This window comes from Pongo abelii, chromosome X, assembly GCF_028885655.2.
Source record: "Pongo abelii isolate AG06213 chromosome X, NHGRI_mPonAbe1-v2.0_pri, whole genome shotgun sequence".
Taxonomy (NCBI): Eukaryota; Metazoa; Chordata; class Mammalia; order Primates; family Hominidae; genus Pongo; species Pongo abelii.
This window is the reverse complement of record NC_072008.2, coordinates 124,343,391-124,369,934: the sequence shown is the minus strand read 5'-3', so window position 1 is coordinate 124,369,934 and position 26,544 is coordinate 124,343,391. Positions and strand designations below refer to the sequence as shown.

Genomic DNA, 26,544 nt, shown 5'->3' with positions numbered 1-26,544 from the left:
AATCTATTAACACACCTGATTTCTTCACACTATGAACATTATTACTGATATTATGAAGGAAATGCAGAAAAACATTAATGGACTTCAGATAGTAACAATTCTGAAATTACCTTCAAGTTGACTGGTTCAACTAGAAAACATCATACTACACTAGCGCTAGCAAAACATGGAAAAAAAACAAACTCAAATGATGGAAAATGCAAATACATGCCTTGAACCCGCTGCAGTTTAGGTTTTGCAAATGCCATTGGCAAGTTCAGAGGAATGTAATGTTCGTGATTGCAAATTGTTTGCAGAAATTCAAACTTGTATTCAGCCAGAACCTAAATGGAAAGAAATGATACATTAGCTCATATTTAGTAGGCATTTGCTATTTTAAGAATTTAATACAGCGCATTATTTTTCACAATGGAAGTGCTTAGTATTCTAAGCATACCTTGAGATACGACCTGTGCAGGAAAGAGTTAACATAGCAGGTCCAAGACTGCTATCCTTTAAAAGGCCTGCTTGTTGGCTGGCATCTAAAAAATGAAATTTTGAAATGTTCCCTACATGATAAGTTGCACCTTCTGTGTCAGCCTGCTTAGACTATTTGTACAAACAATGTGATTTATAGTGAACACCTGCTTTGCTTTCCTTTCTGAGAGTCTGGAATTTTGACCAGCCTCCAACACATAATCAGCCCCCAATAAAAATCCTCAACTCTGAGTTTTAAACAGGCTTCCTTGAACAGAAATATTGCACACTTACAAGTGCATTTTCACTGCTAGAAGGAGGCTGTGCTCTGTGAGACCCTTCACAGGAGGGAAAGAGCTCAGAAAGGCTGCATGTGGATTGCTACCCACCCCATTTGATGTCTTTTCCTTTCCCGATTCAGCTAAGTATCCTCATTATGTCACGCTCATGAATCTTAGCCATCAATACAACTATATGTTGAGTCTGTGAATCCTTAGAATGAGCTATTGAATACATGGGGGGTCCTGGAGACCCCAAAACACAGTCCAGTATTCCTTGCTTTTAGGTGTGTCTATAGTCCAACTACCTAAATAAAAACAACAGTTCCTAATCCCCTAGAAGAGAATAAATGTCACTTTTGGTCTTATGCTCAGATTTCTGATATCCACTACAATCATGTCCTTATAACTTACCTTAGGATCTTTGGGGCTGAATCCAGATATATAGTCATTTATTAAATTGAAAATAAATCCTCTATCCATTAGTGTCAAACAGCGCTATAGAAACCAAAACAAAACGAAGGGTTAGTTACATAATTCTAAAAGCCTAAATTTTAAAAATGTAAAGTTTTAAAAATTCAAAATTGGTTCCACACAAAAAGAAAGACATTTTTATTTTTATAGATAACTTTCTGAGCTTCAGGTGACCTTAAAGAAAAAGATAAAGGGCAAGTGGCATCACTGGAATTGGGACTGAAGGGCCTCAATTATACAGTTTTCAGAACAAGATGTATATATAGCCACACACACAAATATACATTTATCTGTACATACACACACATACATACACAGACACACATACATATCTGTAATCTATTCAGCTACACTTCCTCATTTTGGTCAACTCCCAAAGCCCAAGCGAGTTGATCTCAGTTTGGTCAACTCCCACTTCCAAAGGGAAGTGTAAGGTAGTCTGTTAGCTGATGAAAGTGAGGCTTGCCTATGTAAATATTAATAATTCAGACCAAAAGGGTTTTTGTGTTCAGTGAAGTCAAAGCGTAAAACCTCCCTTCTCTGTGACAGCCCCAAGTTATTCATATTTGCCTGATGTCATTCTCCTAGTTAAGGCTCTCACTACCTTGCAACTGAAAAACTGCAGTTAACCTCCTCAGTCTTCATGTCTCTCATGTCTCTATCCATGTGCTTCCAGATTAACCTCTAAGTCCTAGCCCTAATGGTGTCATTTTCCTGCCCCAAAGCTTCCAATAGTTCCCTATTGTCTCTAATACAATTTCAAATTCCTTAGCTTGCCATTCAAGAACACTCACAATCTTGTCCCAACTTACTTGGCCAGCTTCATTTGCCAATAGATCTCATTGACTTTCTTTGACTCTGTCTCAAAACAGAAAAAAAAAAGAGAGAGAGAGAGACAGGCAGAGTCTTGCTCTGTCACTCAGGCTGGAGTGTAGTAGCACAGTCATAGTGCACTACAGCCTCAAACAATCCTCCTGCCTGTCTCCCAAGTAGCTGGGACTAAGGCGGGCACCAGCATGCTCAGCCATCATTCACTTATTATTCCCTCGAGATGCACTGTGTATTCCCACCTCTAAGTCTTTGGCTTATGCCACACCTAGCAATTCTATCGCTACTTCTATCTGATCTTGTTCATTCTTTAAGGTTCTCATGAAATCCCATCTTCCTTAACTACATTGGTCCATGGATCCCTTTAAACACTTTATTCAGTATTAGCTTGTATTTTACTGACTATTTTCCTGTCGTCTCACCTAGATTGGACAATAAGAATGATCTTTTCCTTTATATCCTTCATAGTGCCTAGAATATTTCTGTGAAATCCGAAGAATTCAATATTTGATTAACCAGCTACCTGCGTCTTGTATCTCATACTCTCCTTTACACTTCTGCTGCCACTGCCAAGGGTCAGACCCTCATCACCTCTCATCTGGATTACTGAGTGAGGCTCATATTTATTTATTCCAGCATCCAACAAACATTTAGAGGATCTACTATGTTTGAGACAATGTATTACATTCTAGAGAAATACAAAGTGGAATAAGGCATGGTCCATAATCATGTCTAATAGTGAAGACAAACAAATAATGAAAAGATAGTGCACAATAACAAGTGCCACAGAACTATGTAAAAGACAGGTGAACAACAGAAGGGGTGATCGACACTGCATGGAAAGGCCAGGGAAGAACTGAGCCTAAAAGATAAGTGGATTGTGCCACGCGGACAATTGGTTTTCTAATCGGTTGCCCTGACTCGAGTCTCTTCCTCACTTCATCTATCATACCAGCAAGAAAAGTATCCTCTGAAGTATTTGGTGTTACTTCATTGCATATGAATCAAAGTCCAAATTCCTTAACCTGACATTCAAGGCCTTCCATTCTTGGCACAAGATGGCCTTTCCAGCTCTTTCTCCATACATCCTAAACTCATCACACGACTTTTCACTTGTCCCTAAACAATTTTTGAACATGCGTATTTCATCTTTGCTCAGGGACCCTCTAACTGCAACATGCTCAACTCTTGTCTTGGAGAACTCTGCACTATGTTACTTGTTTCATGCTGCCTGCTCATAATCTCTCTCTCCCTTTCTAGTTTTTCTATAGTATTTTGTCTGTATTTCTGGTATTACTGTTATCACCTTTATCTTGTATATATATTCAAATTTGACTACTAACACGGCCTCTCACATCTTTGAACTGCCACATAGAAGACAAGCCAATGTTTGCTGACTTGAATTAAGTAAATACTGCTACTAAACCAAAAATGTTCTGTTCCCTTTACATAGTAAACTTCAACTTTAAACTCCATGGAAGAAGCTAATATTCTACATTTCAGATAATCTAATTCGTAGTTTATTTTAAAAAGATATGTGGATGTTGGCTTTTTTAATACACAAAAAAGGCTTGTGTAATAGGGTTAAAACTTTATTTTAATTCTGGCAAAGAGAAGTCTTATGTCAGAAAATCATACTCAAGATATGTGAAACCTAGTTGTGAATTTTTAATTAACAATGAGGATATGTTAGAAACTAAAACTCCTTGGATGAATTGCTGCCCACAAGGTTCTTAATATGAAGAGTTTTGAGAGTAATGAAGAGCTTTGAGAGTAATGAAGAGCTTTGAGAAATGAAGAGAGGGAGAATGGAAAGAGGCAAGTAAAAACTAGGTGCATTTGCAACCCACACTTGTCTCTGCCACACATCAAATATTGTTGTTACCCACTTTATCACAGTTACATTCAGGCCAAGAGGGGCAGATCACTTGAAGTCAGGAGTTCAAGACCAGCCAGGCCAACAGGGCAAAACCCTGTCTCTACTAAAAATACTGGGCATGGTGATGCATGCCTGTAATCCCAGCTACTTGGGAGGCTGAGACATGAGAATCAGTTGAACCCAAGAGGCAGAGGTTGCAGTGAGCCGAGATCACACCAGTGCACTCCAGCCTGGGTGACAGAGCGAGACTCTGTCTCAAATTAAAAAAAAAAAAAAATGAAAGAAAGCAAGAAAAAAGAAAGAAAAAACAGTTACATTCTCGCACTGCCCCTTACATACTGACAATAACAAAACCTAACAATGGTAAGTTTGCCGTCTTTCATAAATATAGTTTTTTTCTGGCATATCCCAAATAAAATAACCTCACTGATCAACACTAACAATTTACATTTATACGTATTAGCAACATGTACACTGTGGTTACATCACCAAACAGGTTGCTTTAGTCCAAAAGTTGCAAAGTCAAAAGCCAACGGGGTCAGAGAAACAATTTAAATGAATGAGGAGGCTCAGGGGTGTAATAAGGAGTGGTAGGGATGGTGGCAACCTAGAAAGTATGTGCTCCCATTTAAATAAGCATTCAAACTATGCTTAAAAACACTGTGTGCAACAAGCAACACTTGTCTTCTGACTAGGCCACCTGTGTGTGTCCTCTGATTTAATTATTTGTCATTTCATTGGGGGATGGGGACAAATTTGTTGTGATCAGGTAAGCTAAAAGATACAGCTTTTATCCAAAAGAGGCAATAACAAGTGTTGGTGAGGATGTGGAGAAAAGGGAACCTTCCTTTCCTGTTGGTGGGATTGTAAATTAGTACAACCACTATCAAGAACATATTTGTTTGTATTTCTGGTATTACTGTTATCACCTTTATCTTGTATATATAGTTAAATTTGACTACTAAGATAGCTTCTCACATCTTTTCTTGTTTTGTTTTGAGATGGAGTCTCACTCTATTGCCCAGGCTGGAGTGCAGTGGTGTGATCTCGGCTCACTGCAACCTCCACCTCCCGGGTTCAAGGGATTCTCCTGCCTCAGCCTCCCAAGTAGCTGGGATTACAGGCGCCTGCCACCATACCCAGCTGATTTTTGTATTTTTGGTAGAGACGGGATTTCACCATGCTGGCCAGGCTGGTCTCGAACTCCTGACCTCATGTGATCTGCCCGCCTCGGCCTCCCAAAGTGCTGGGATTACAGGTGTGAGCTACTGTGCCTGGCCAGCCTCTCACATTTTTGAATCGCCATATAGAACACAAGCCAATGCCAATGTCTTCTATGGAGGTTTTTCAGATAACTGAAAATAGAGCTACCATACGATCCAACATTCTACTCTTAGATGTAAACCCAAAAGGAAGAAAATCAGTGCATCAAAGAGATATCTGCACTCCCATGTTTGTTGCAGCACTGTTCACAATAGCCAACGTTTGTAAGCAACCTAAGTTTTCCAACAGTCTTATGAAGACCTAGCTGAGTCTCTAGAAAGTGCTTAATTTTTTTCTTGGGCTTCCTATCAATGTAGAGGAGTTCCTTACCACATTCTAGCTGCCTTTAACTCACCTTCAGAAAACTAGCCAAACTATAGTTCACATTTCTGGACTCATCGGGAATCTCCGCATACCGAATAGTCACATGGGGAATTATTGCAAGAAGCAGTGAATGTAAGACATGATGATATGTCTCGGGAAATCTCTGGCCTCGGGGAAGCTGAAATGAAATAGGCACAGAAAAAAGTCAGACTTCCAAAAGGTCTAAATCAATTGCCATTTTTACTTTCAAACACATTCTACAAATAAATATATCTTAAAACTGATGTATAATTGTTCTCCCAACTTAAAAATGACATCACTAGTTCAAGATGTACTTCACTCTATATAATTACAGGAACTATCTGGATCTCTAATAATCTACCTGACTGAGGTTATCAGCAAGAATGGGTTGTTCTGCCCCAACTTTGGAATATCATGCTTCTGAGTTACAGACACATCCCAGTTTTCACTCTACTTTTTTCCTGGCACACAAAGTATGCATGCACTTCAATTTTAGTAAACATATTCTATGAAAATTCTGATAAAAAATAATTCAGTATAAGGTAAATATTTTGTACTTCACAAGTCTTAGCTTTATGATTCCTATGAATAAGAAAATATTTTTATACCTTTCAAACAATTCAAAATTACAACAAAATGTATACATCACATTCCGGGATCATATCTAGTGCATAAAGTGTTTGTAATACTCCATGTGCACGGGCAAACGCTATGTCTGATTTAACCAAATGAGTCTTCTCGAGACATTTTTAAGCCATAAGACAAAGGCAAAGCTTCAAAGGTAATGAGATGTACATGGCAAATGATTATAGGAAAGAATCTATGTGGAAAAGTCTCTGCAGATTAGACGGTGAGAACGTATCAACTGCGAGACCTCAGATTTATGCAATACATCCATTGTTTTGTAAGCAACATTGAAAAAGGCAAGCACTAGGAGCCTTTAAATATAAAATGGGATTTGCATAGCATGGCTATCTGAGAGTAAGATTAGCTTTTTTTGTCTCCATCAAATATTATTCTTATATATACAATTATCATTTGCCAATTGAAAGTTATTCTTTACCTTAATTTACTTACCTTAATCTTATTCTCTTCCAACAAGTATGTGGCCATTGACTTTGCAATTATTTCAAAGAAAAACCATGAGTACTAAAAAACAAAAAGAAAGAAAATCTTTAACGGTTACCAAATCTTTGAAGCTTAGCAAAGTTTGACAAATCAATATGCGTCTTGTCTTTGAATTTTACTAACATTTTCAAGTGATCCCAAGTCACCATCAAAGTCTCACAGAGTATCTACAAATGGTTTTAGCAAAAAGGTACTATTGTACTTCAGGGTTGACTGGTAATATATAAAGGAAGGATGGGAACCTTTGTCCCACTGGGGAGTATTTTATCCCCAAAATTGTTTCTAATTGCCCACACGTGGTAATAAGAGCAAACTAACTTCTAGTTTATCTTGTTACCACTTTTAAATGCTCTATAGACAATGACTCTTACTACCACCTGCACTTAGCTTGGGCCCCAACCCTGCTCTTGATGTGACATTCGTGCAGCCTAAGTAGCCTAGATGTTTGCCTACCTCATGTAATTTGAAGAATAGAGAGAAGCCTCAATCAGATATACTCCAAGATACTCGAAATTCTACCATTAATAAAAGAAGTAATAAAAATAATGACAGTAATAAGAGCTATCATTTCTTGAGTGCCTACAATGTGCCAGGAACCATGTGTTAAATGCTTTACTTATATTTTAGAAATGAGGACTTGGAGGCTCAGAAATGTTAACTAACTGGCCCCAGGTCACAAAACTATTTTGTGATGGATATAGGATTCTAACTCAGGTCTATCTGATCCAAAATTCTTTCCTTTACACATTTAAATGAGGGCAGGGGGTGGGTAGTTGGGGTGAAGAAGGTTCTGTGGAGAACTTCAGGAAAAGGATGCATGGGCAAAGTGGTGGGGAGAGGACGGGTCACATGTGAAACTGATGAAAGACTAGAAGTGAAACGGGAGGGTATCAAAAAAAAGTGTGTCTATGGCTGCTTTTGTTGCTTGTTGTGTCCTGTGTTCATACCTTTAGCAATTTGTTTATTGATAAAAAATCTGCAGACTGTTTCAATATTGCTATCATCGTAGTAGCCAGGGTTTCATGTATCAGCTGGGCCTGAGGAGCACTCGGTTTTTCAGGTCGGAAGCTATACTACAAATAAACAAACAAAAAAAATGAACTGTAAGACAAAATTGTCACATAAAACAAATTGCTCAGAAAGAAACTTTACTCCACAAACCTTTATGAATGATCTTAAATAACTATCCAAGCCTTCTTCATGGCACTTTGATACAATATGTAAGAGAACCCTGAAACGACATTCACAAGAGTCAGCATGTCATGCTATAATGAATTACCATATTTTGATTCTTAAGATCGTCATGTCTAGCCCCCAAAACATCTAACACTGCCTGAATAATTAAAAGTGAGATGATTGCATTAGATATAATGGTGATAGTTCAGGCATAACAAAGATTTCAGCATCTAACATGCTTGGGCCTTATAAAATATATTTCCTAGTTCAAAAGAAGGATATTTAACTTGACAACCCAGATGTTACGTCTGTTTCTAAATCTCTGTATGTGTCTGAAGCATGGTGGTAGCTACTAACCAGTAAAAGACTTCAAATTAGGTAAATATTGAGATCTCCTCTAGTGAGAATAAAAGGAAGAGAATAGAAAGATAAAATGAAGGCCGAATCCCAGCACTTTGGGAGGCCAAGGCGGGCGGATCACGAGGTCACGAGATCGAGACCACAGTGAAACCCCATCTCTACCAAAAAATACAAAAAATTAGCCAGGCGCGGTGGCAGGGTCCTGTAGTCCCAGCTACTCGGGAGGCTGAGGCAGGAGAATGGCGTGAACCCAGGAGGCAGAGCTTGCAGTGAGCAGAGATCACGCCACTGCACTCCAGCCTGGGCAACAGAGCGAGCGAGACTCCGTCTCAAAAAAAAAAAAAAAAAAAATGAAGGCCGGGCACGGTGGCTCATGCTTGTAATCCCAGCACTTTGGGTGGCCAAGGCGGGTGGATCATGAGGTCAGGAGTTCGAGACCAGCCTGGCCAACACAGTGAAACCCTGTCTCTACTAAAAATACAAAAATTATCTGGGTGTGGTGGTGAGCGCCTGTAATCCCAGCTACTTGGGAGGCTGAGGCAGGAGAATCGCTTGAACCCCGGGAGGTAGAGGTTGCAGTGAGCCAAGATCGCACCACTGCACTCCAGCCTGGGCAACAGAGCTAGATTCCACCCCAAAAAAAAAAAAAAAGAAGGAAAGGAAAGGAAAAGGAAAGGAAAGGAAAAGGAAAAGGAAAGGAAAGGGAAAGGAAAGGAGAAGGAAAGGAAAGGAAAAGGAAAAGGAAAAGGAAAGGAAAGGATAGGAAGAAAGACGCAATGAAAAGCATGTCAACAGGGGGAAAAGGAAGGGAGAGCCGGAGCAGGTGTAATGATATGAACTATAATTGGGGGTAAGAGACTAGCAGTGTCCTCAAAGTTTAGCATATATCAGAAGCACCTGGTGGGCCCTTTTAATAGATTGCTCAGCCCCTCTCCCAGAGTTTCTGATTTTGTAGGTCTGGAGTGAAGCTCAATGATTAACAATTTTACTAAGTTCCCAGGCGATATTGATGCTACTGGTATGGGAACCATGTTTTGAAAACCACTGGCCTAAAGTTTCTTCCATTTTCAACCACACTATCCCCAACAGCAGCGATGCACGCAAATGGCGTGTGGCTGTGGTGTGAGGCCTGCTGGAAGAGGTTGTGGCAACAGCAGAGGCAGCAAAGCCAGAAACTCCCAGCACTCAGCACACAATTTAAGTACCCTGTTTTGATTTCAAATTTCAGGTGCATTTTGCATTCTACTCTACAATATATCCTTGTTTGTTTTCACATAAAAATAATATTTCCTTATTCTTTCAAGTAAAAATTGATGGCTTGGGGCCACATTCTGTTAAATATGCATCCCTAGTCACCTGTGTCTATTTAAATTGATTAAAATTAAAATTAAACACAATTAAAAATTCAGTTCCTGCAGGACGCGGTGGCTCACGCCTGTAATCCCAGCACTTTTGGAGGCCGAGGCGGGTGGATCGCCTGAGATCAGTAGTTTGAGACCAGCCTGACCAACATGGCGAAACCCCATCTCTACTAAAAATACAAAATTAGCTGGGCGTGGTGGCAGGTGCCTGTAATCCCAGCTACTCCGGAAGCTGAGGCAGAAGAATCGCTTGAACCCGGGAGGCGAAGTGAGCCATTGCACTCCAGCCCCGGCAAGAAGAGCGAAACTCTGTCTCAAAAAAAAAAAAAAAAAAAATTCTGTTCCCTCAGCTGAACCAGCCCCAGTTGAAGTCTCAATAGCCACATGTGGCTGGTGGCTGCTATATGGAACAACACAAGTGTAGAACATTTACATAATTGGAGAAAGTTCAATTGGAACTTATATATTTATCTTCTTAAATACATAAAGCAAATATTAACGAACATGAAAGGAGAAATATATTGCAATATAAAAATAGAGGACTTCAATACCCCACTTTCAACAATGGACAGATCAACCAGACAGAAAAGTAATAAGGAAACATTGGACTTGAACTACACTTAGACCAAATAGACCTAACAGACATATACAGAACATTCCATCCAACAGCAACAGAATATCCATTCTTTTCATGAACACACAGAATAGTCTCCAGGATAGACCATGTATGTTAGGCCACACAACAAGCCTTAAGAATTATAAGAAGACTGAAATCATATCAAGTGTTGTTTCCAACCACAATGGAATGAAACTAGAAATCAATCACAGGATAAACCGTGGAAAATTCAAAATAGGTGGAAATTAAACATGTTCCTGAGTCAAAAAAGAAAAAGAGAAAATTTAAAATATCTTGAGACAAATGACAATGAAAACACAACATACCAAAACCTATGGAATGCAACAGCAGTTCTAAGAGGGAAGTTTATAGTAATGAATACCTCCATTAAAAAATAAGAAAGATTGCAAATAAATAGCATCTTTGTATTATAACACCAAAACTCACATGGTGCAGTTGATAGGAACGTCATCTTCATGGGTCATATTTGTGAGAACTCGGAAGAGTTGCATAAGAATTACAGGTAGAAACTGTATCATGACTTGGATCTCCATGGCATGCAAACACTAAAATTAAGTCGTTATTAGTTATGAAAACAAACAGAAATATGATAAAATTTGCAAATGTGAAACAACAAAAAAATTAAGTAATAAGAAATACATTGACCAGCGTATAAGCTCAATTAAAAGTGAGCTTTCCATAGGATAGGGGGCTTTTTTGTTAATTACTTAATCCACACCTCTATTTGGCACTCAGATTTTGTTATTTAATATTAAATACTTTACTAAAGGTAATAAGTATAATTTGGATAAACAGTTTTTGGAAAATTGACAACTGACTCCTGGTAAACCAACACTCAATTGCCTGGGGCAGTGGGGAGGAACAGACATGTTTGGAGATGACACTGGACATGCATCTACTAACTCCCAGGCATTCTGTATGTTTTGCAGGGGAATGTGGGCATCAGTTAATCTGGTGACAAGTTAAGTGGAATTCAATAAAGAGTGGTTCTATATGTAATTGGCTCTACACCATTACCACTACAAAACGGAAGCACTTTTGCAGTCTAAGAATCTCACAATACATTTCCTTCAAAGTGCTAACACTGTGTCTCCAATGATAAGTGCGTTACAAACATCAAAAAGAAGAAACGTGATCATATATACAGAGAAATAATACAAACAGTGAAAGTTGTTCAATTTCTTTCTTCTTTCTTCCCTTCTCTCCACATTCACTCACTCAACCAGCCAACCAAAAAAAAAAAAAAGGAAACAAACCTCGCTGAGCATCTTTCTATATCAATTCAATGTGTAGTGCTAGGGGAAATAGAGAGGTGGATAAATCAAGTCTCTGTACTTAAAAAACTCATAAGTTCTCTCTCCCAGATTCCCTGACTTTTGCCACAATCTGTCTTCAAGACCCTCTAATCGATAACCAAAATAGTATAAATCATTTTCTTTTTAGCAGGTCTCTGTATAATTTCTCTTTACTCTCAGTACATCCAACTCTCATTTCTAAATTAATCTTCCTCAAATACTCGTTACATTAGACCACCTCCTGCCAAGATTTTTTCGATGTCTCCCCATAGCCTATGGCAGTGGTTCTCAACCAGGGGCCATTTTGTCCCCAACAGATTTGGCAATGTCTGGAAACAGTTTTGGTGGTTCACAACCAGGGAGTGATACTGACATCTAGCGGTCAGAGGCCAGCAATGCTGCTAAATATCCTACAACGCACACACAGACCCTCACGGACAAAGAATTGTTCTACCTCAAAATGTCAATAGTGTGAAGATTGAGAAATCCTGGCCTAGAGTATCAAGACCAAGTTATTTCAGACCTAACTGGCATTTTCAGCCTAAACAATAATCACTGTTCTCTACAAGGCCAAACTGGTATCTCTGGTTTCTTCACTGAATATATCATATACTTTCCTACCTTTGTGTCTGTTCATCATTTTTAGCCAAATCCTGGCTACTCTTTCAAGGCAAGTACAAATTCCCACTTCAGTGAAACCATTCATTTTCTCATTCGACAAAGAGCAAACAAATGAACTTCCAATAGCCAAGCACACCAAAAACAAAAGTAAACCCAAACAAATAAAGGCCATGGTTTCTACCATCAAGTAGTTCACAGTGTGCAGGGGATAAACACATGGAACTAAATAATTGCAGTATCACCAGTAAATAGCATGATCATGGAACATACAAAATGCACAAAGAAGCAACTGAGTGTGCAAGTGGGTAGGGAATGTCTGGTAAGGCCTCAGAGATGAGAAAGGGTAAATGATAAATAGAATAGTGCCAGGTAGAAAAGAGAGATGGGCATTCCCTGCTACCAGTAGCAGTCCTCTGTAATTTATTCTCAACATGACAGCCAGAGTGTTCTTTTTGAAATGCAAATTAGACATCGCCATCTTTCTGTTGTTAAAAAACAAAACAAAACAAAACAAACTACCACGAACAAAGAGCTATCATAAGCTTCCATGCCTACGACATACCCGGCCCGTACCTCCAAACCTGTCACTTGCCATCTTCCCCTCACAATGCACACTGTACTATAGCTACATGGTCTTTTATTTTTCTGTCCTTCAAACATGCTGATGTAAGGTGTTTACACCTACTGTGATATTCTGTTATCCTTTTACATGACTTTACCCCCTAAGGTTGTCTTTCTCTCATCCTTTCAGCTTGAAATGCTATTTCCCCCAATAGGCCTTCCCTGACAACTCTATGTAGAATATACTCCTGGTCATGTTGGATCTCATTAACCTGCTCTTTTTTTCATGGCACTCGCTTATAATCTCTCTACCACAACTAGAAAAGGTATGTTGTCTAAACTGTTCCCCATTCGATTCACAGCATCCAGAACAATGTCTGGCCCATACTACATGGTCAATAAATATTTGGTGACTTACTGAATAAATGAATAAAATAAGAAAGTAGGCCGGGTGCGGCAGCTCACACCTGTAATCCCAGCACTTTGGGAGGCTGAAGTAGGCGGATTACTTCAACTCAGGAGTTCGAGACCAGCCTGGCCAACATGGTGAAACCCCGTCTCTACTAAAAACACAAAAATTAGCCAGGCATGGTGGTGCATGCCTGTAGTCCCAGCTACTTGGGAGGCTGAGGCAGGAGAATAGCTTGAACCTGGGAGGCAGAGGTTGCAGTGAGCTGATTTCATACCATTGCACTCCAGCCTGGGCAACAGAGTGAGACTCTGTCTCCAAAAAAAAAGACAGGAGCCCTCTAGTCTACAGTAGTTCCTCAGTTCACCGAACCCTCAGCACTTGTGCCCTGTATCACATACTGGACATTTAATCATATATTGCTTTGAACTGTTAATTGTATTATTGACAGACTGTCATTTAACTTATGTATGTCCTGTCTCTTCAGTTACACTTTAAGTTCCCCTATGGACAATAACCCTAAATTATTCTTCTCTGTAAGCCTCAAAGAGCTAGGAAAATACTAAATATATACCAAGAGCTCAACAAGTGGATGGTAAATGAATTCTTGAAACAACGTCATTTATAGGAACAAGAGATAGCAAGGTGTGGTAGAAAGAACATGGGACTCGTCATAGTCTCACTCCAGTTCTGCTACTAACCAGTTGAATGACTATAGGCAAGTCACCTCTACTTGGGCCCCAGCTTCCTCATCTGTTAAAAAAAAAGTCTTGGCCGGGCATGGTGGCTCACACCTGTAATGCCAGTACTTTAGGAGGCCCAGGTGGGCGGATCACCTGAGGTGAGGAGTTCAAGACCAGCCTGGCCAACATGGCGAAACCCCATCTCTACTAAAAAAAAAAAAAAAAAATTAGCTGGGCATGGTGGCGTGCGCCTGTAGTCCCAGCTACTCGGGCGGCTGAGGCAGGAGAATCACTTTAACCCAGGAGGCGGAGGTTGCAGTGAGCTGAGATTACGCCACTGCACTCCAGCCTGGGCGACAGAGTGAGACTCTGTCTCAAAAAAAGTAAGAAAGAAAAAAAAAGGCTTTAGAATCCTTTTCTTTTTTTTTTTTTTCTTTTATTATTATGATTATTATTATTATTATTATACTTTAGGTTTTATGGTACATGTGCGCAATGTGCAGGTAAGTTACATATGTATACATGTGCCATGCTGGTGCGCTGCACCCACCAACTCGTCATCTAGCATTAGGTATATCTCCCAGTGCTATCCCTCCCCCCTCCCCCCACCCCACAACAGTCCCCAGAGTGTGATGTTCCCCTTCCTGTGTCCACGTGTTCTCATTATTCAATTCCCACCTATGAGTGAGAATATGCGGTGTTTGGTTTTTTGTTCTTGCGATAGTTTACTGAGAATGATGATTTCCAATTTCATCCACGTCCCTACAAAGGACATGAACTCATCATTTTTTATGGCTGCATAGTATTCCATGGTGTATATGTGCCACATTTTCTTAATCCAGTCTATCATTGTTGGACATTTGGGTTGGTTCCAAGTCTTTGCTATTGTGAATAATGCGGCAATAAACATACGTGTGCATGTGTCTTTATAGCAGCATGATTTATAGTCCTTTGGGTATATACCCAGTAATGGGATGGCTGGGTCGAATGGAATTTCTAGTTCTAGATCCCTGAGGAATCGCCACACTGACTTCCACAAGGGTTGAACTAGTTTACAGTCCCACCAACAGTGTAAAAGTGTTCCTATTTCTCCACATCCTCTCCAGCACCTGTTGTTTCCTGACTTTTTAATGATTGCCATTCTAACTGGTGTGAGATGGTATCTCATTGTGGTTTTGATTTGCATTTCTCTGATGGCCAGTGATGGTGAGCATTTTTTCATGTGTTTTTTGGCTGCATAAATGTCTTCTTTTGAGAAGTGTCTGTTCATGTCCTTCGCCCACTTTTTGATGGGGTTGTTTGTTTTTTTCTTGTAAATTTGTTGGAGTTCATTGTAGATTCTGGATATTAGCCCTTTGTCAGATGAGTAGGTTGCGAAAATCTTTTCAGCACTAAGATTATATAGAGGAGCTTGGCTATTTCTGAAACCACATGGTATTTCATTGACTACCACTAGAGGGAGAACGTAGGTCACATAAATACCAGAAATTCCATATCTTCAAAAAAACAAATATGAGCACTTTTCTATTTTAAGAATACCCGTATATATGAAAATGATGTTCTTTTCCATTCCACTTGATTAAAACTTTTATAAAACTTTCCCATGTGAAGAACAAACCTTAACAAAGCATTCATACATATTGAAGTCCTAGATATTTACCTGAGGAAAGGATTTAAAAGTTAGATGATTATCATACTTTTTTTTTTTTTTTTTTTTTGAGACAGGGTCTCGCTCTGTGGCCCAGGCTGGAGTACAGTGGCATGATCACAGTTTACTGGAGACTCAACCTCCCAGGCTCAAACGATCCTCCCACCTCAGCCTCCTAAGTAGCTGAGATTACAGGCATGTGCCACTATGCCCGGCTAATTTTTGTATTTTTTTATAGAGATGGGTTTCACCATGTTGATCAGGCTGGTCTCGAACTCCTGGGCTCAAGCAATCTGCCTGCCTGGGCCTCCCAAGGTGCTGGGATTACAGGCATGAGCCATTGCATCTGGCCTATTATACTTCTTAATGATAGTTAAGAACATATAGCCATATAGCCACCACTTATTGACTGTCTCCCTTCTACTCTTCCAATAGTGTGTTTTCTATATGGTAAGCAGAATGACACTTTAAAAACCAAAGTCACATCATGTCACACTTCTGTCCAAAGCTCCATATTTCTATCTCACTCGGAGTAAATTCAAACTCCTCGCCATGGCTTATGAAGCCTTACTCGACAAGCTCCCAGCAACCTCCCCAAGGTAATGTCCTATCACTCTGTGTCCCAGCCACACTGGCATTCTTGCTGTTCCCCAAACACACCAAGCCAAGCTACTCGGGGCCTTCATACTTGCTGTTCCCAGCTCTCCCCGAGAAATCCACATGGCTGGCACTCTCATTTCCTTTAGGTCTCTGTTCAAATATGCCTTTACTAGAGAGATTTTCTCTGGCCACTTTAAAACAGGGACCCCTTGTAAATCCCTGCTCCCCTTCATTGTGCTGGTTTTCTTTATAACAGTTATTACCATATGAGATGACATATATATTTATTCATTTATGTGTTTATTGTCTGTCTCAACAAGTAAGCTCTTTGACAATAGGGATATTATTTGTTTTCTCCACTTAAATTTCCAATGCTTAGAATGATGCCTGGCCCATAGGAAGCACTAAAGAAATAAGTGTGGCATGAACGATTACTATCCGGCAGATGCCCTAATCTTTTTCTTTTTTCTTTTTTTTTAAAAAAGGAAAAAGAAAAAGAAAACAAACCAGAATCTCTCTCTGTCACCCAGGCTGGCATAATCTCAGCTCACTGCAACCTCCGCCTCCCAGGTTCAAGCGATTCTCCTGCCTCAGCCTCCTGAGTAGCTGGGATTACAGGCGTGCGGCACCACATCTGGCTGATTTTTGTATTCTTAGTAGAGACGGGGTTTCGCCACAATGGTCAGGCCAGTCTTGAACTCCTGAGCTCAAGCAATCTCCCTGCCTCGGCCTCCCAAAGTGCTGGGATTACAGGCATGAGGCACCATGTCCAGCTCCATTGTCTCATTTAAGTCTCACAACCACCCTACAAGATGGGCACTATTGTTATCCTCACATGACAGATGAAGAAACAAAGGCTCAGAGAAGTAACTTGGTCATGGTCAGTTACAGAGCTAGTAAGTGACATGTGGGATACAAGCTCAGTTTATGATTTCAGAACCCATATATTTGATCTCATCTCATACTACCTCTCTGAAAGAAATGAACATTTTTGTTTCCTGAGTATATCATTAAGTAATAGCATATATCCAAAGGTAAATCCTAAAGATGTTTCATTTAAAATAATATTTCCTCAGACTTGCTATAGCTATCTTACCAAAGGAACAATTAAAAGAAGAGAGCCACTGTCAGGCAAATTATGATATGCACTGTAGTCCTAGCACACAGGGAAAAAACCAAGTGTTAGGTCCTCTATACATGTGGTAAGATACAATATGCCAACATGCATAAAATATGTATCTTTCATTAGCTAGCCCCTTTTTTAGTCTATCACCCATGGACACAAGAACCATTTCACATTTCATTCCAAGTCAAAGTGATTCCATTCCTCCTGGCCCTTTCTCCCACAGCATCCTTCACCTTTATTGGGCAGTCAGCAGGAAGAGAAAGGCCCTGAAAAATCGATTTATGGACCTGAAATAAACATTTTCATGAGAGTTTCAAAAATATGCTGCATTGTGGCTATTACATTTTCTTCCTAATGTCACCACTCTGCTGTCTGCTTCTAAACAGCCACATGATGGAAAAATAGATCATAGAATGTATTCTCTGGAGGAAATACAGCCAAAAATATTTTAAACTGTCTGTTTGCTTTTTTTTTCCACAGCAAAATGTGGCAACAGAAAGACATGAAAAACAAACCTTTCGCAGAAAGCTGCTGTTCATTTACCTTTAAATATTTAATGAGCTCCCCTGGAACTTCTTTCGAGCCTGACTGAATCAGCTGGCAATGATGGAAGAATTTGTGCACATGCAGATCCTGGAACACAGATGGAAAGAGCCATATGAAATTTGATTCATTATCCTCAAATGCAAGCTCTCTACCTCTCCCTCCTCCTGTATCTTGCAGACCTATTTATCCGGTATTCTAATGCCCAGGCTCAGCAGCTCTTGACCACTATACAAAGCAGCAAAACCAGGTAAATCTGGCATGTACATAAGCACATGGGGTAGGCCACCATTTATGCCCAACTAGCTAAACATTCATTTGATTCCGACTTTGACTAGTGTGTTCTATGAAGTTGGGCTGCTTCTCCATTTTAATGAAATAAGCAGGAATAAAGGTATGAACTGAAAAATATACAGAGAAATAAATAATAAAGATGTGAACTGATAAAGAAAAGACAGCAGCAAGAAGTTAGCGGAACAATAGTCTCAGACATTCAGTACCCGAATTTACCATGGCACTTCACTGGCAAGGGGGTCCAACTGTCCTATGTGGAATCCATATACACTGATTCTGTAGACAGCATGGACTGCATCAGGAACTAGAATAATGAAATGTGTGTTTTGACCTGATTCCCCTGATTACTACTCTGTGACCTTGGGTAAGTCACCTAACCTGCCTGAGCCTCGGTTTCCTCACCTATAAAATGGAGATGATGGCTTCCACATTCTTCTCAGAGTTCTGTGAGGCTCAAATCAGTTAATGAGAATTAAAAGATCGTGTAATTTGAGAGAAACTATAATATTTGAGATAGAATGACTGTTTTTTTTTTTTTTTTTTAAGAGACAGGGTCTTACTCTGTCTTCCAGGCAAGAGTGCAGTGGCGCAATCATAGTTCACTGCAGCTTTGAACTCCTGAGCTCAAGCGATCCTCCTGCCTTAGCCTCCCAAAGTACTGGGATTACAGGCATGAGCCACTGCACCTGGCCAGATGTTATTATTAATAAGAAAATCTTGCAGGTCACATATTCTCTAAGGCTGTAGGAATCAAATGTGGTCTATTTTAATCAAACAAACTCAAATATAAAAATTGACAAAATTCAAACGATGCAACTTACTTGAGTGTAAATGGTAGATTCTAAGTGGCTTTTAATCTTCAACAAAGGCTTTGCACCATCTACCCATTTAATATCCACGTTACATTGCTGTGAACAGAAAATTGAGTTTCTATAACATAATAATGGATAGATGAACAACATATAATACCTTTATGCATTTAAACACTTTTTTCAGAAATGAATGTATTAATTTCATACCAAGAGATTATTGGAGAAAATACCCTGCCTTTAGAATAAATGTATCATAAATCATTTTACATTTCCAATCCTTTGCAGACTATTTTTATAAATTATGATAAAATGAATTACTTAAATAATTTTTTAAAATTATGCACAAAATCTGAGCCCCACTAAAAAAATGATTAAAATCAACAGACATAAAATTACTTTGTCAAACTGCTATAAATTCTAAACATGCACATTCCATGTTTATCTTTGTTGTGGACCCGCACCGGCCCTCAGACCCCACTTTGAGTAACATTGTACTAAACAATCGAGACCAACAGAATTCTATTTTTTGCACATTTAATCATGATCACTTCAACAAATGCAGTATTTTCCTACCTTTCTTGATTCTGCATCATTCAGATTCAAGTAGCCTGGGGGAAGATTGGCGGAAACTGGCAGCTGCTGCTCAAATGTGATGATTCTACCATCTTTCAGCAAAGGTACCCAGGCAAACCCAACTGCCAAGATAATAAGAAACCATGAGAAATGAAATATCAAATGCAATCAACTACACAAATGGCTGACTGCTAGGGGGCAGGGCAGGGTGGTGATGTCTCCAGGGATCTGTATGTGGGAGTTCAGGTGCTGGGCAACTGAGTACCGGGGAAGGAATAATGGGTTTGGATTGACTCTGAATCCCAGCCTGGCCACTAACAAGTTATGTACTCTATTTCTTTGACCATAAAAATGGGAACAGCAACATGGCCTTTCCATCTACAAGAATTATTGAGAAACCAGAGTGAGATTATATGAAAACATTTTAAAACTTTAAAAGCGCATCAATACCATTATCTTTATGCTTTGGGAAATATTTTTGGTAGATTTATTTTTAAAAGGCTCAGATAGTTCTCATCCATTCTTACACTAAGAGTGCAGAGTCTCACGGCTGAGACTATTTCAGATAACGATCACATGTTCCAAAATTTCTTATGGCACCCCTAGGGTAAGGAACTATGGAAAATTAAGGTCACAAAGTCACGGCTACACTCCATATTTATACAAGGCAGTAGGCATAAATCATTTAGTTAGGCAGAGTTGTCCTGATTACAGAAGGAAGAGGTGTAGGTGTAGGTAGGAGAATGCAGGCAGGAAATAGTGTTTATAACTTGAATCCACCAAGAGATTTTCCCCAATCTCTACATTTCTTAACAGTTCTCCCCAAAAGAGCTTTTTGGCTTTCAATTAGAAAACTCATCATGTTCTAGCTAAAAAAGCCAGAGCCATCTGTGTTGCTCAAGTTGAGTGGTGTCAGTATTTCCATTATAGAAATTACTCTGGGATTCAAGTGTTTATAACTCAGCTGTAAAAAAGCTTGCTCTGGACTTAGTTTTGGCATATGAGAGAGGGTATTGGCTGGAGAACATTTTTTAAAGCCACTGCTTTCTGATTCTTTAAAATTATTTGTGTGACTCTGTGTGTGAGTGTGTGTGTGATACTGTGAACACAGAAGTCAACACAAATCTGGTTAGAATGTTTTCATTTATGTGTTTAATTTGGCAAATGCTTTAATTCTTAAAAGGAGACTAAAACATTGCTTCTCTAAGTAGACTAAATGGCTTTCTCAGACTCCGAAATGTGCCTGACGGGCATCTTTACTAGTTCAACTACAGAAATGCTTTACCCAGACCTTTTCTTTTATAAAAAGCAGAGGAAAGTAACATGAGCAGAAGAACCATTAGAAATGACTCTGTCAAAGTAGTTAAACCAAAATTTTGACAAATAAGAAAAGATTTCCAGCCCAGAAAATAGGAAAATGAAAGGAAAATCTATTTCTTGTTCTTAAGCAACATTTTTAAATAGAAATTTTTATTGAGACCTCATTCAGATATACCATACAATTCATCTATTTAAAGTGTACATATAGTGGTTTTTAGTATATTTGCAAAGTTGTATCTCCATGACCACCACTTAATTCCAGAACTTTTCATCACCCCCAAAATAAATCCCATAGCCCTTAGAAGTCACTCTCCATTTCTCTCTTCCCCCAGCCCCTGGCAACCGATAGTCTACTTTCTGTCTCTGTGGGATTGCTTAGGCAACATTTTTGTACTGTAAATGAATCAGAGCACAACCAAGCGTGTCCCCTATTCAAAACTCACAGAGAGCACTTGGAAGCTGTAAAGGTACAATGTCAAGCACACCATCTGGCTCAGAGGTGGGAAGCCACTTAAAGAATGCACAGTTCAAAGTGATGAGTGGCACACGGAATAACCGTTTCATGCTCCACTGAGCATCTTGTCCACTTCTGTCTAGGATTTGGATAATGAATCGGTAATTTAGCTTTCAGGATGTACACATGGTCATCGGTTCTCATCGTTCTTTTAGTTTTCTTCTCAATCCTCAAAGCCCCTACCCTGAACTAACTGCAATTTCTATGGGGATAAAGAACATATCCATGCTACCTGCAAAGGGAACTCCCTCATATTCAGTCCTGCTCCCTGCTGGGTATCACTCCAATGTCTCGCTAGCACCTAAAACTCAACTGATATCGTCCCAAACCTGCCATCCCTACCCACAGTTTTGCTATTGGCAATACCTTCTTTCCAATCACCCAGTTTTGAAACTTCATTGTTAACTAAATCATCTCTCTAATAGCCAATCACTTGCCAGGTTCACTATGTTCTTCTTCTGCACTTCCTTTTCTCTCTGCCCCCCTGCTACTGCCATAGTGTGGCCTCTTCCTTTCCTGGACCTTTGAAATAACCCTCTAACTGGTGTTCCTTTCTTCCTCTTCCTGCTCCTACTTGCCTTGCCCATTATACTGCTGCCTGGTTGGTTTTCCTGAAAAACTGCTCTAATGTTTAAAACCCTCCAATAGTTCCACTGTAGTGATAGAATAAAATAAAATCTATAGCCTGGTATTCAAGGCTTTCCAAAATCTGACGCCTCCTGTTCAACCTGACATCCTATGATCCCCCTCCTAGCACCCTGTGCTCCAGGCTTAATGAACTACTTGTGGTTTCCTGTCCATGCCTCTTGATACTCTGCCTCTGTACAAGCTGTTCCTTCACCCCATAATCCCCTACATTCCTGCCATTGTTGCATTATCAAACCCCACCCAACCCTTTAAGGCCTCACTCAAACACCATCTCCTAGAAGCCTTCTCTGATTCTCAGCCACTCGTCTCTCCACCAGCTGAATAACTCGCTCTTCTGAGTTCACGTGGCACTACTTTCTTAAACACCACTTTCTATCTTGTATTATAATTGTTTACGCAGGACTCATTTCCCTTACTAGATCATATCCTCACTGAAGATGAGATCTGTGTTTGATTCTCCACTGTATTCTCCGAAGTGCCTACTACAGTATCTTGTACATAATACAGTTTGAGTATCCCTTATCTGAAATTTTTAGGAACAAAAGTGTTTCAAATTTCTGATTTTTTCAGAATATTTGCATAATACCAGTTGATATCTCAAATCCAAAAATCCAAAATATGAAATGTTCCAATAAGCATTTCCTTTGAAGATCTTGTCAGTGCTCAAAAAGTTTCCAATTTTGGAGCATTTTGGACTTGGGGATTTGGGATGCTCAACCTGTATGCAGAAATATTTGCTGAATGAATGAATGAATGAATAATACAGACTAGCTGGGATCTGAATCTTAGGACATGCTGATGTTCATAAAGTGCTTGTGATACAAGCTGTGTTCACAAGGCCTTCTATTTCTGCTAAGGGTGCTACCCATTGGTTTACGTAAAGCCTTGCTGAATGGGCCCATGACGAGAGCTTCACTGCTGAAGCTTATTCAAGTTTGTTAAATCAGTTATCTTCTCATTAGAACTAGTCAGCCCCCAACCTCCCTCCGGCTCACAGATGTCCCTGGCTCTGGGCTCACTTCCCTCTTCCTCAGTGAGCAGAACTGGAAAATTCTGGTTTCTGGGCAATTCTACATAAAAGAAATAACAAAAATACTGTATCACAATATGTGTTTCTTTTTGAGAATACCAATATTACTTTATGTTGCTTATAGTAGTCTAAGCACATTGGCAAGCATATGGACAATGATATTTGGTAGAAATGATACTAAAATGAACACATAATATGCATTTTACCAATGAACTTTTCAAATCAGAAATGTGCTTGATATGGTTTGGCTGTGTCCCAACCCAAATCTCAATGTGAATTGTATCTCCCAGAATTCCCAGGTGTTGTAGGAGGGACCCAGGGGGAGGTAATTGAATCATGGGGGCCGGTCTTTCCCGTGCTATTCTTGTGATAATGAGTAAGTCTCAGGAGATCTGGTGGGTTTATCAGGGGTTTCTGCTTTTGCTTCTTCCTCATTTTTCTCTTGCCGCTGCCAAGAAGTGCCTTTCACCTCTTGCTACGATTCTGAGGCCTCCGCAGCCATGTGGAAGTGTAAGGTTCAATTAAACCTCTTTTTCTTCCCAGTCTCTGGTACGTCTTTATCAGCCACATGAAAATGAACTAATACAGTGGTTTTTGGTCAAGGGGAGAAGTGGTCTATAGCTTAGTGAAAAGAGGTTATACCCTGGACAATTCCACTTCAAATAACTGTAGAGAGAGACATTTAAAGAGAACACATACCTGGAGTTTCAACTGTGTCTTGCTTTTTGGTTGTTCCCTTTGTGTTAATTTCACAACTTACATGATAAAAAGTGAAAAGCAAATGATGTTTTTGATGTAGGTGAATGGGAAGCTCGATTTTAATCTGAAATGAAAGCAAAATTACACATGGAACTTCGTTTTCTCAAGCTGAAACTGTCAGACATACTAGTTCAGTTTCATCATACTGCTCCAAAAATACTTCCTAAAGGACTGACCAAGTGGCCAAATAGTAAGTATCATTTAAATATATTCCAAATGCTTTTCTGGTCAGTTTCAATTTGACAGCAATATTCTGAGTTGTGAGAGTTGATTTACTACTTTTGCTGGAGAGTACAATGGATTCTCCTGGATTCAATTTTGCAGCAGAATTTTCTAAAACACTAAGTCAAAACCACATCATCACAGCCCAGGGATACTATGCAACTCAATCTGCATCAATGAATGCAACCCATTTCAAATGTACACTGCATCTGAAAAGCTGCTTTTTTTCTAAGTTGTTGCTCTCTTTTGCACGAAAAAATTAAGCCATTACAAATAAATATGCAAAAAGTAACTATGGTCTTATGGTATCCACAAATTATAGAAATTTCTCTAGAAGAAAAACACAACTTTGCTCTTAAAGATGAAAATTATCAGCCATGACATACAAATGTAGTTAAAAATTAATGGTTGTAATAAAGTATCACAAATAATTTTCTAATCAGATCCAACCGAACATTTGTAATGCCTCCTGGAAGTATGTAAGAGACAAATTACAGATTTAAATGATTTGATGCACATGCATCTACCCACAAAGGTAGACATGCAAATACTCTCTCTGTCTCTCTCAGTCAATATACAGTGAATGATTGAAAGCATGTTCATTGACACTTCTCAAAAGAAGACATTTATGCAGCCAAAAAACACATGAAGAAATGCTCATCATCACTGGCCATCAGAGAAATGCAAATCAAAACCACAAAGAGATACCATCTCACACCAGTCAGAATGGCGATCATTAAAAAGTCAGGAAACAACAGGTGCTGGAGAGGATGTGGAGAAATAGGAACACTTTTACACTGTTGTTGGGACTGTAAACTAGTTCAACCATTGTGGAAGTCGGTGTGGCGATTCCTCAGGGATCTAGAACTAGAAATTCCATTTGACCCAGCCATCCCATTACTGGGTATATACCCAAAGGACTATAAATCATGCTGCTATAAAGACACATGCACACGTATGTTTATTGCGGCACTATTCACAATAGCAAAGACTTGGAACCAACCCAAATGTCCAACAATGATAGACTGGATTAAGAAAATGTGGCACATATACACCATGGAATACTATGCAGCCATAAAAAATGATGAGTTCATGTCCTTTGTAGGGACATGGATGAAGCTGGAAACCATCATTCTCAGCAAACTATCGCGAGGACAAAAAACCAAACACCACATGTTCTCACTCATAGGTGGGAACTGAACAATGAGAACACATGGACACAGGAAGGGGAACATCACACACTGGGGACTGTTGTGGGGTGGGGGGAGCGGGGAGGGACAGCATTAGGAGATATACCTAATGCTAAATGACGAGTTAATGGGTGCAGCACACCAACATGGCACATGTATACATATGTAACAAACCTGCACGTTGTGCACATGTATCCTAAAACTTAAAGTATAATAATAATAAAAAAAGAAAAGAATGATTAGGGAGGAAAAAAGGGGAATATTAAAAAATCAGAGCTATAAAAAAAAAGAAAAGAAAAGCATGTTCATTTCAGGTATCCTAAAAATAATGTGGGTTACTTACTACATGATCAAGTTTTTTGTAGTGACTGATGTTGGTTATAGAGATACACATATTAAACAACTTGGTGATGGACATCTGGTCCAATTATCATTCATACAAAGCATGGTTTTGATGTTATAACTAATGTCTGTTTTAGGTCTATTTCAATACAGAACATGCCTATTCACAGCATCCAGACCATCTGGGTATGTAATGCTCTGCTGCACATAAATATGGGCATACTCCCTCCCTGGGTGGCAAAAATACTATTCCCCTCCCCATCCCCCATGAAACTAGGGACATTGGATTGAGAAGGAAATGAGCAAGGCCTAAGGCTGGGATATAAGGCTTCCATACAACAGCAGGTGGACATGGCAAAATCACCACAGCGGTGGGGATGGTTTCAGACCAAGCCAAGAATGGAGACATGTGGACTGAGAAGCAGGGACAGCAGAACGTCTGGGCTGGGATGCCCATCCAGGTTCCATAGAGACATATAGGAATCAAAAGGAGACTACAGATTTGGATATGCCGGATACATACAGACCAGAAGTGGCTGTGACAGAGATACTAAGAGACATGCTGGGAAGCACACAGAGGTGTAGAGGTGGAGAAGTAGGAAGAAGGAAAGAGGGGCAGAGACAGGGTTTCAAAGGCAGAGACACAATTTGAGAGGCTGAGTCAGGAGGAAGCACAGAGGCTCAGAGACCCAACCATACCCCTTTAACTGCTTTGCACCCAAGCATGCAGGCCAGCCAGTGGGATTCTGGTGGCCCAGCTGTATCACTGTCTTTCCTAGTATTTCAGTTACAGAGGGGCTGCACCCAACTGTGTAAAACCATAAGGGGAAAGAGCTAGAAAGGCATTCTGAAAATCTCTTCTGAATTTCTCATTTTAAAGCTGAGGAAATGGAGACTCTGGAGGGGGAAGAGACTTGATGTTACAGAGCCAGCACTGTCAAAGCTAGGAGGGCTAGAACCCTAGCTCCACTCTCGTGTTTGTTTCCTGCATTGTTACCTCAAGTCGAAGAGCCCCTTAAATTGGGGGGTAAATCTTCTACTACCATCAAAAGGCACCCAGCAGGCCAGTAGCACTCTGTTTTGTAATATTTTCTGTTTTCATGGAACAAAACACTCAGGGATTGAAAGTGCCGGTAAAATGATGAAAATGATTCAAAGAGAAAAAGTAT

The 26,544-nt window shown here is 39.7% G+C and overlaps 1 protein-coding gene across 4 annotated transcripts in view; it reads right to left on the bottom strand.

Annotated features, from left to right (window-relative positions):
* The window catches only part of DOCK11 (dedicator of cytokinesis 11), a 194,651-nt gene that overhangs the window by 71,867 nt on the left and 96,240 nt on the right, over positions 1–26,544 (bottom strand). For all 4 annotated transcript variants that reach the window (XM_024240998.3, XM_054544996.2, XM_054544994.2 and 1 more), the window contains exons 20-30: positions 23,562–23,685; positions 19,351–19,472; positions 18,787–18,873; positions 17,672–17,761; positions 10,612–10,730; positions 7,813–7,882; positions 7,599–7,724; positions 6,601–6,672; positions 5,534–5,680; positions 1,149–1,232; positions 212–323 (exon numbers count right to left, since the gene is read on the bottom strand). In XM_024240998.3, the coding sequence (XP_024096766.1) occupies positions 212–323; positions 1,149–1,232; positions 5,534–5,680; positions 6,601–6,672; positions 7,599–7,724; positions 7,813–7,882; positions 10,612–10,730; positions 17,672–17,761; positions 18,787–18,873; positions 19,351–19,472; positions 23,562–23,685 (1,153 nt within the window). The remainder of the gene's footprint in view (positions 1–211; positions 324–1,148; positions 1,233–5,533; positions 5,681–6,600; positions 6,673–7,598; positions 7,725–7,812; positions 7,883–10,611; positions 10,731–17,671; positions 17,762–18,786; positions 18,874–19,350; positions 19,473–23,561; positions 23,686–26,544) is intronic.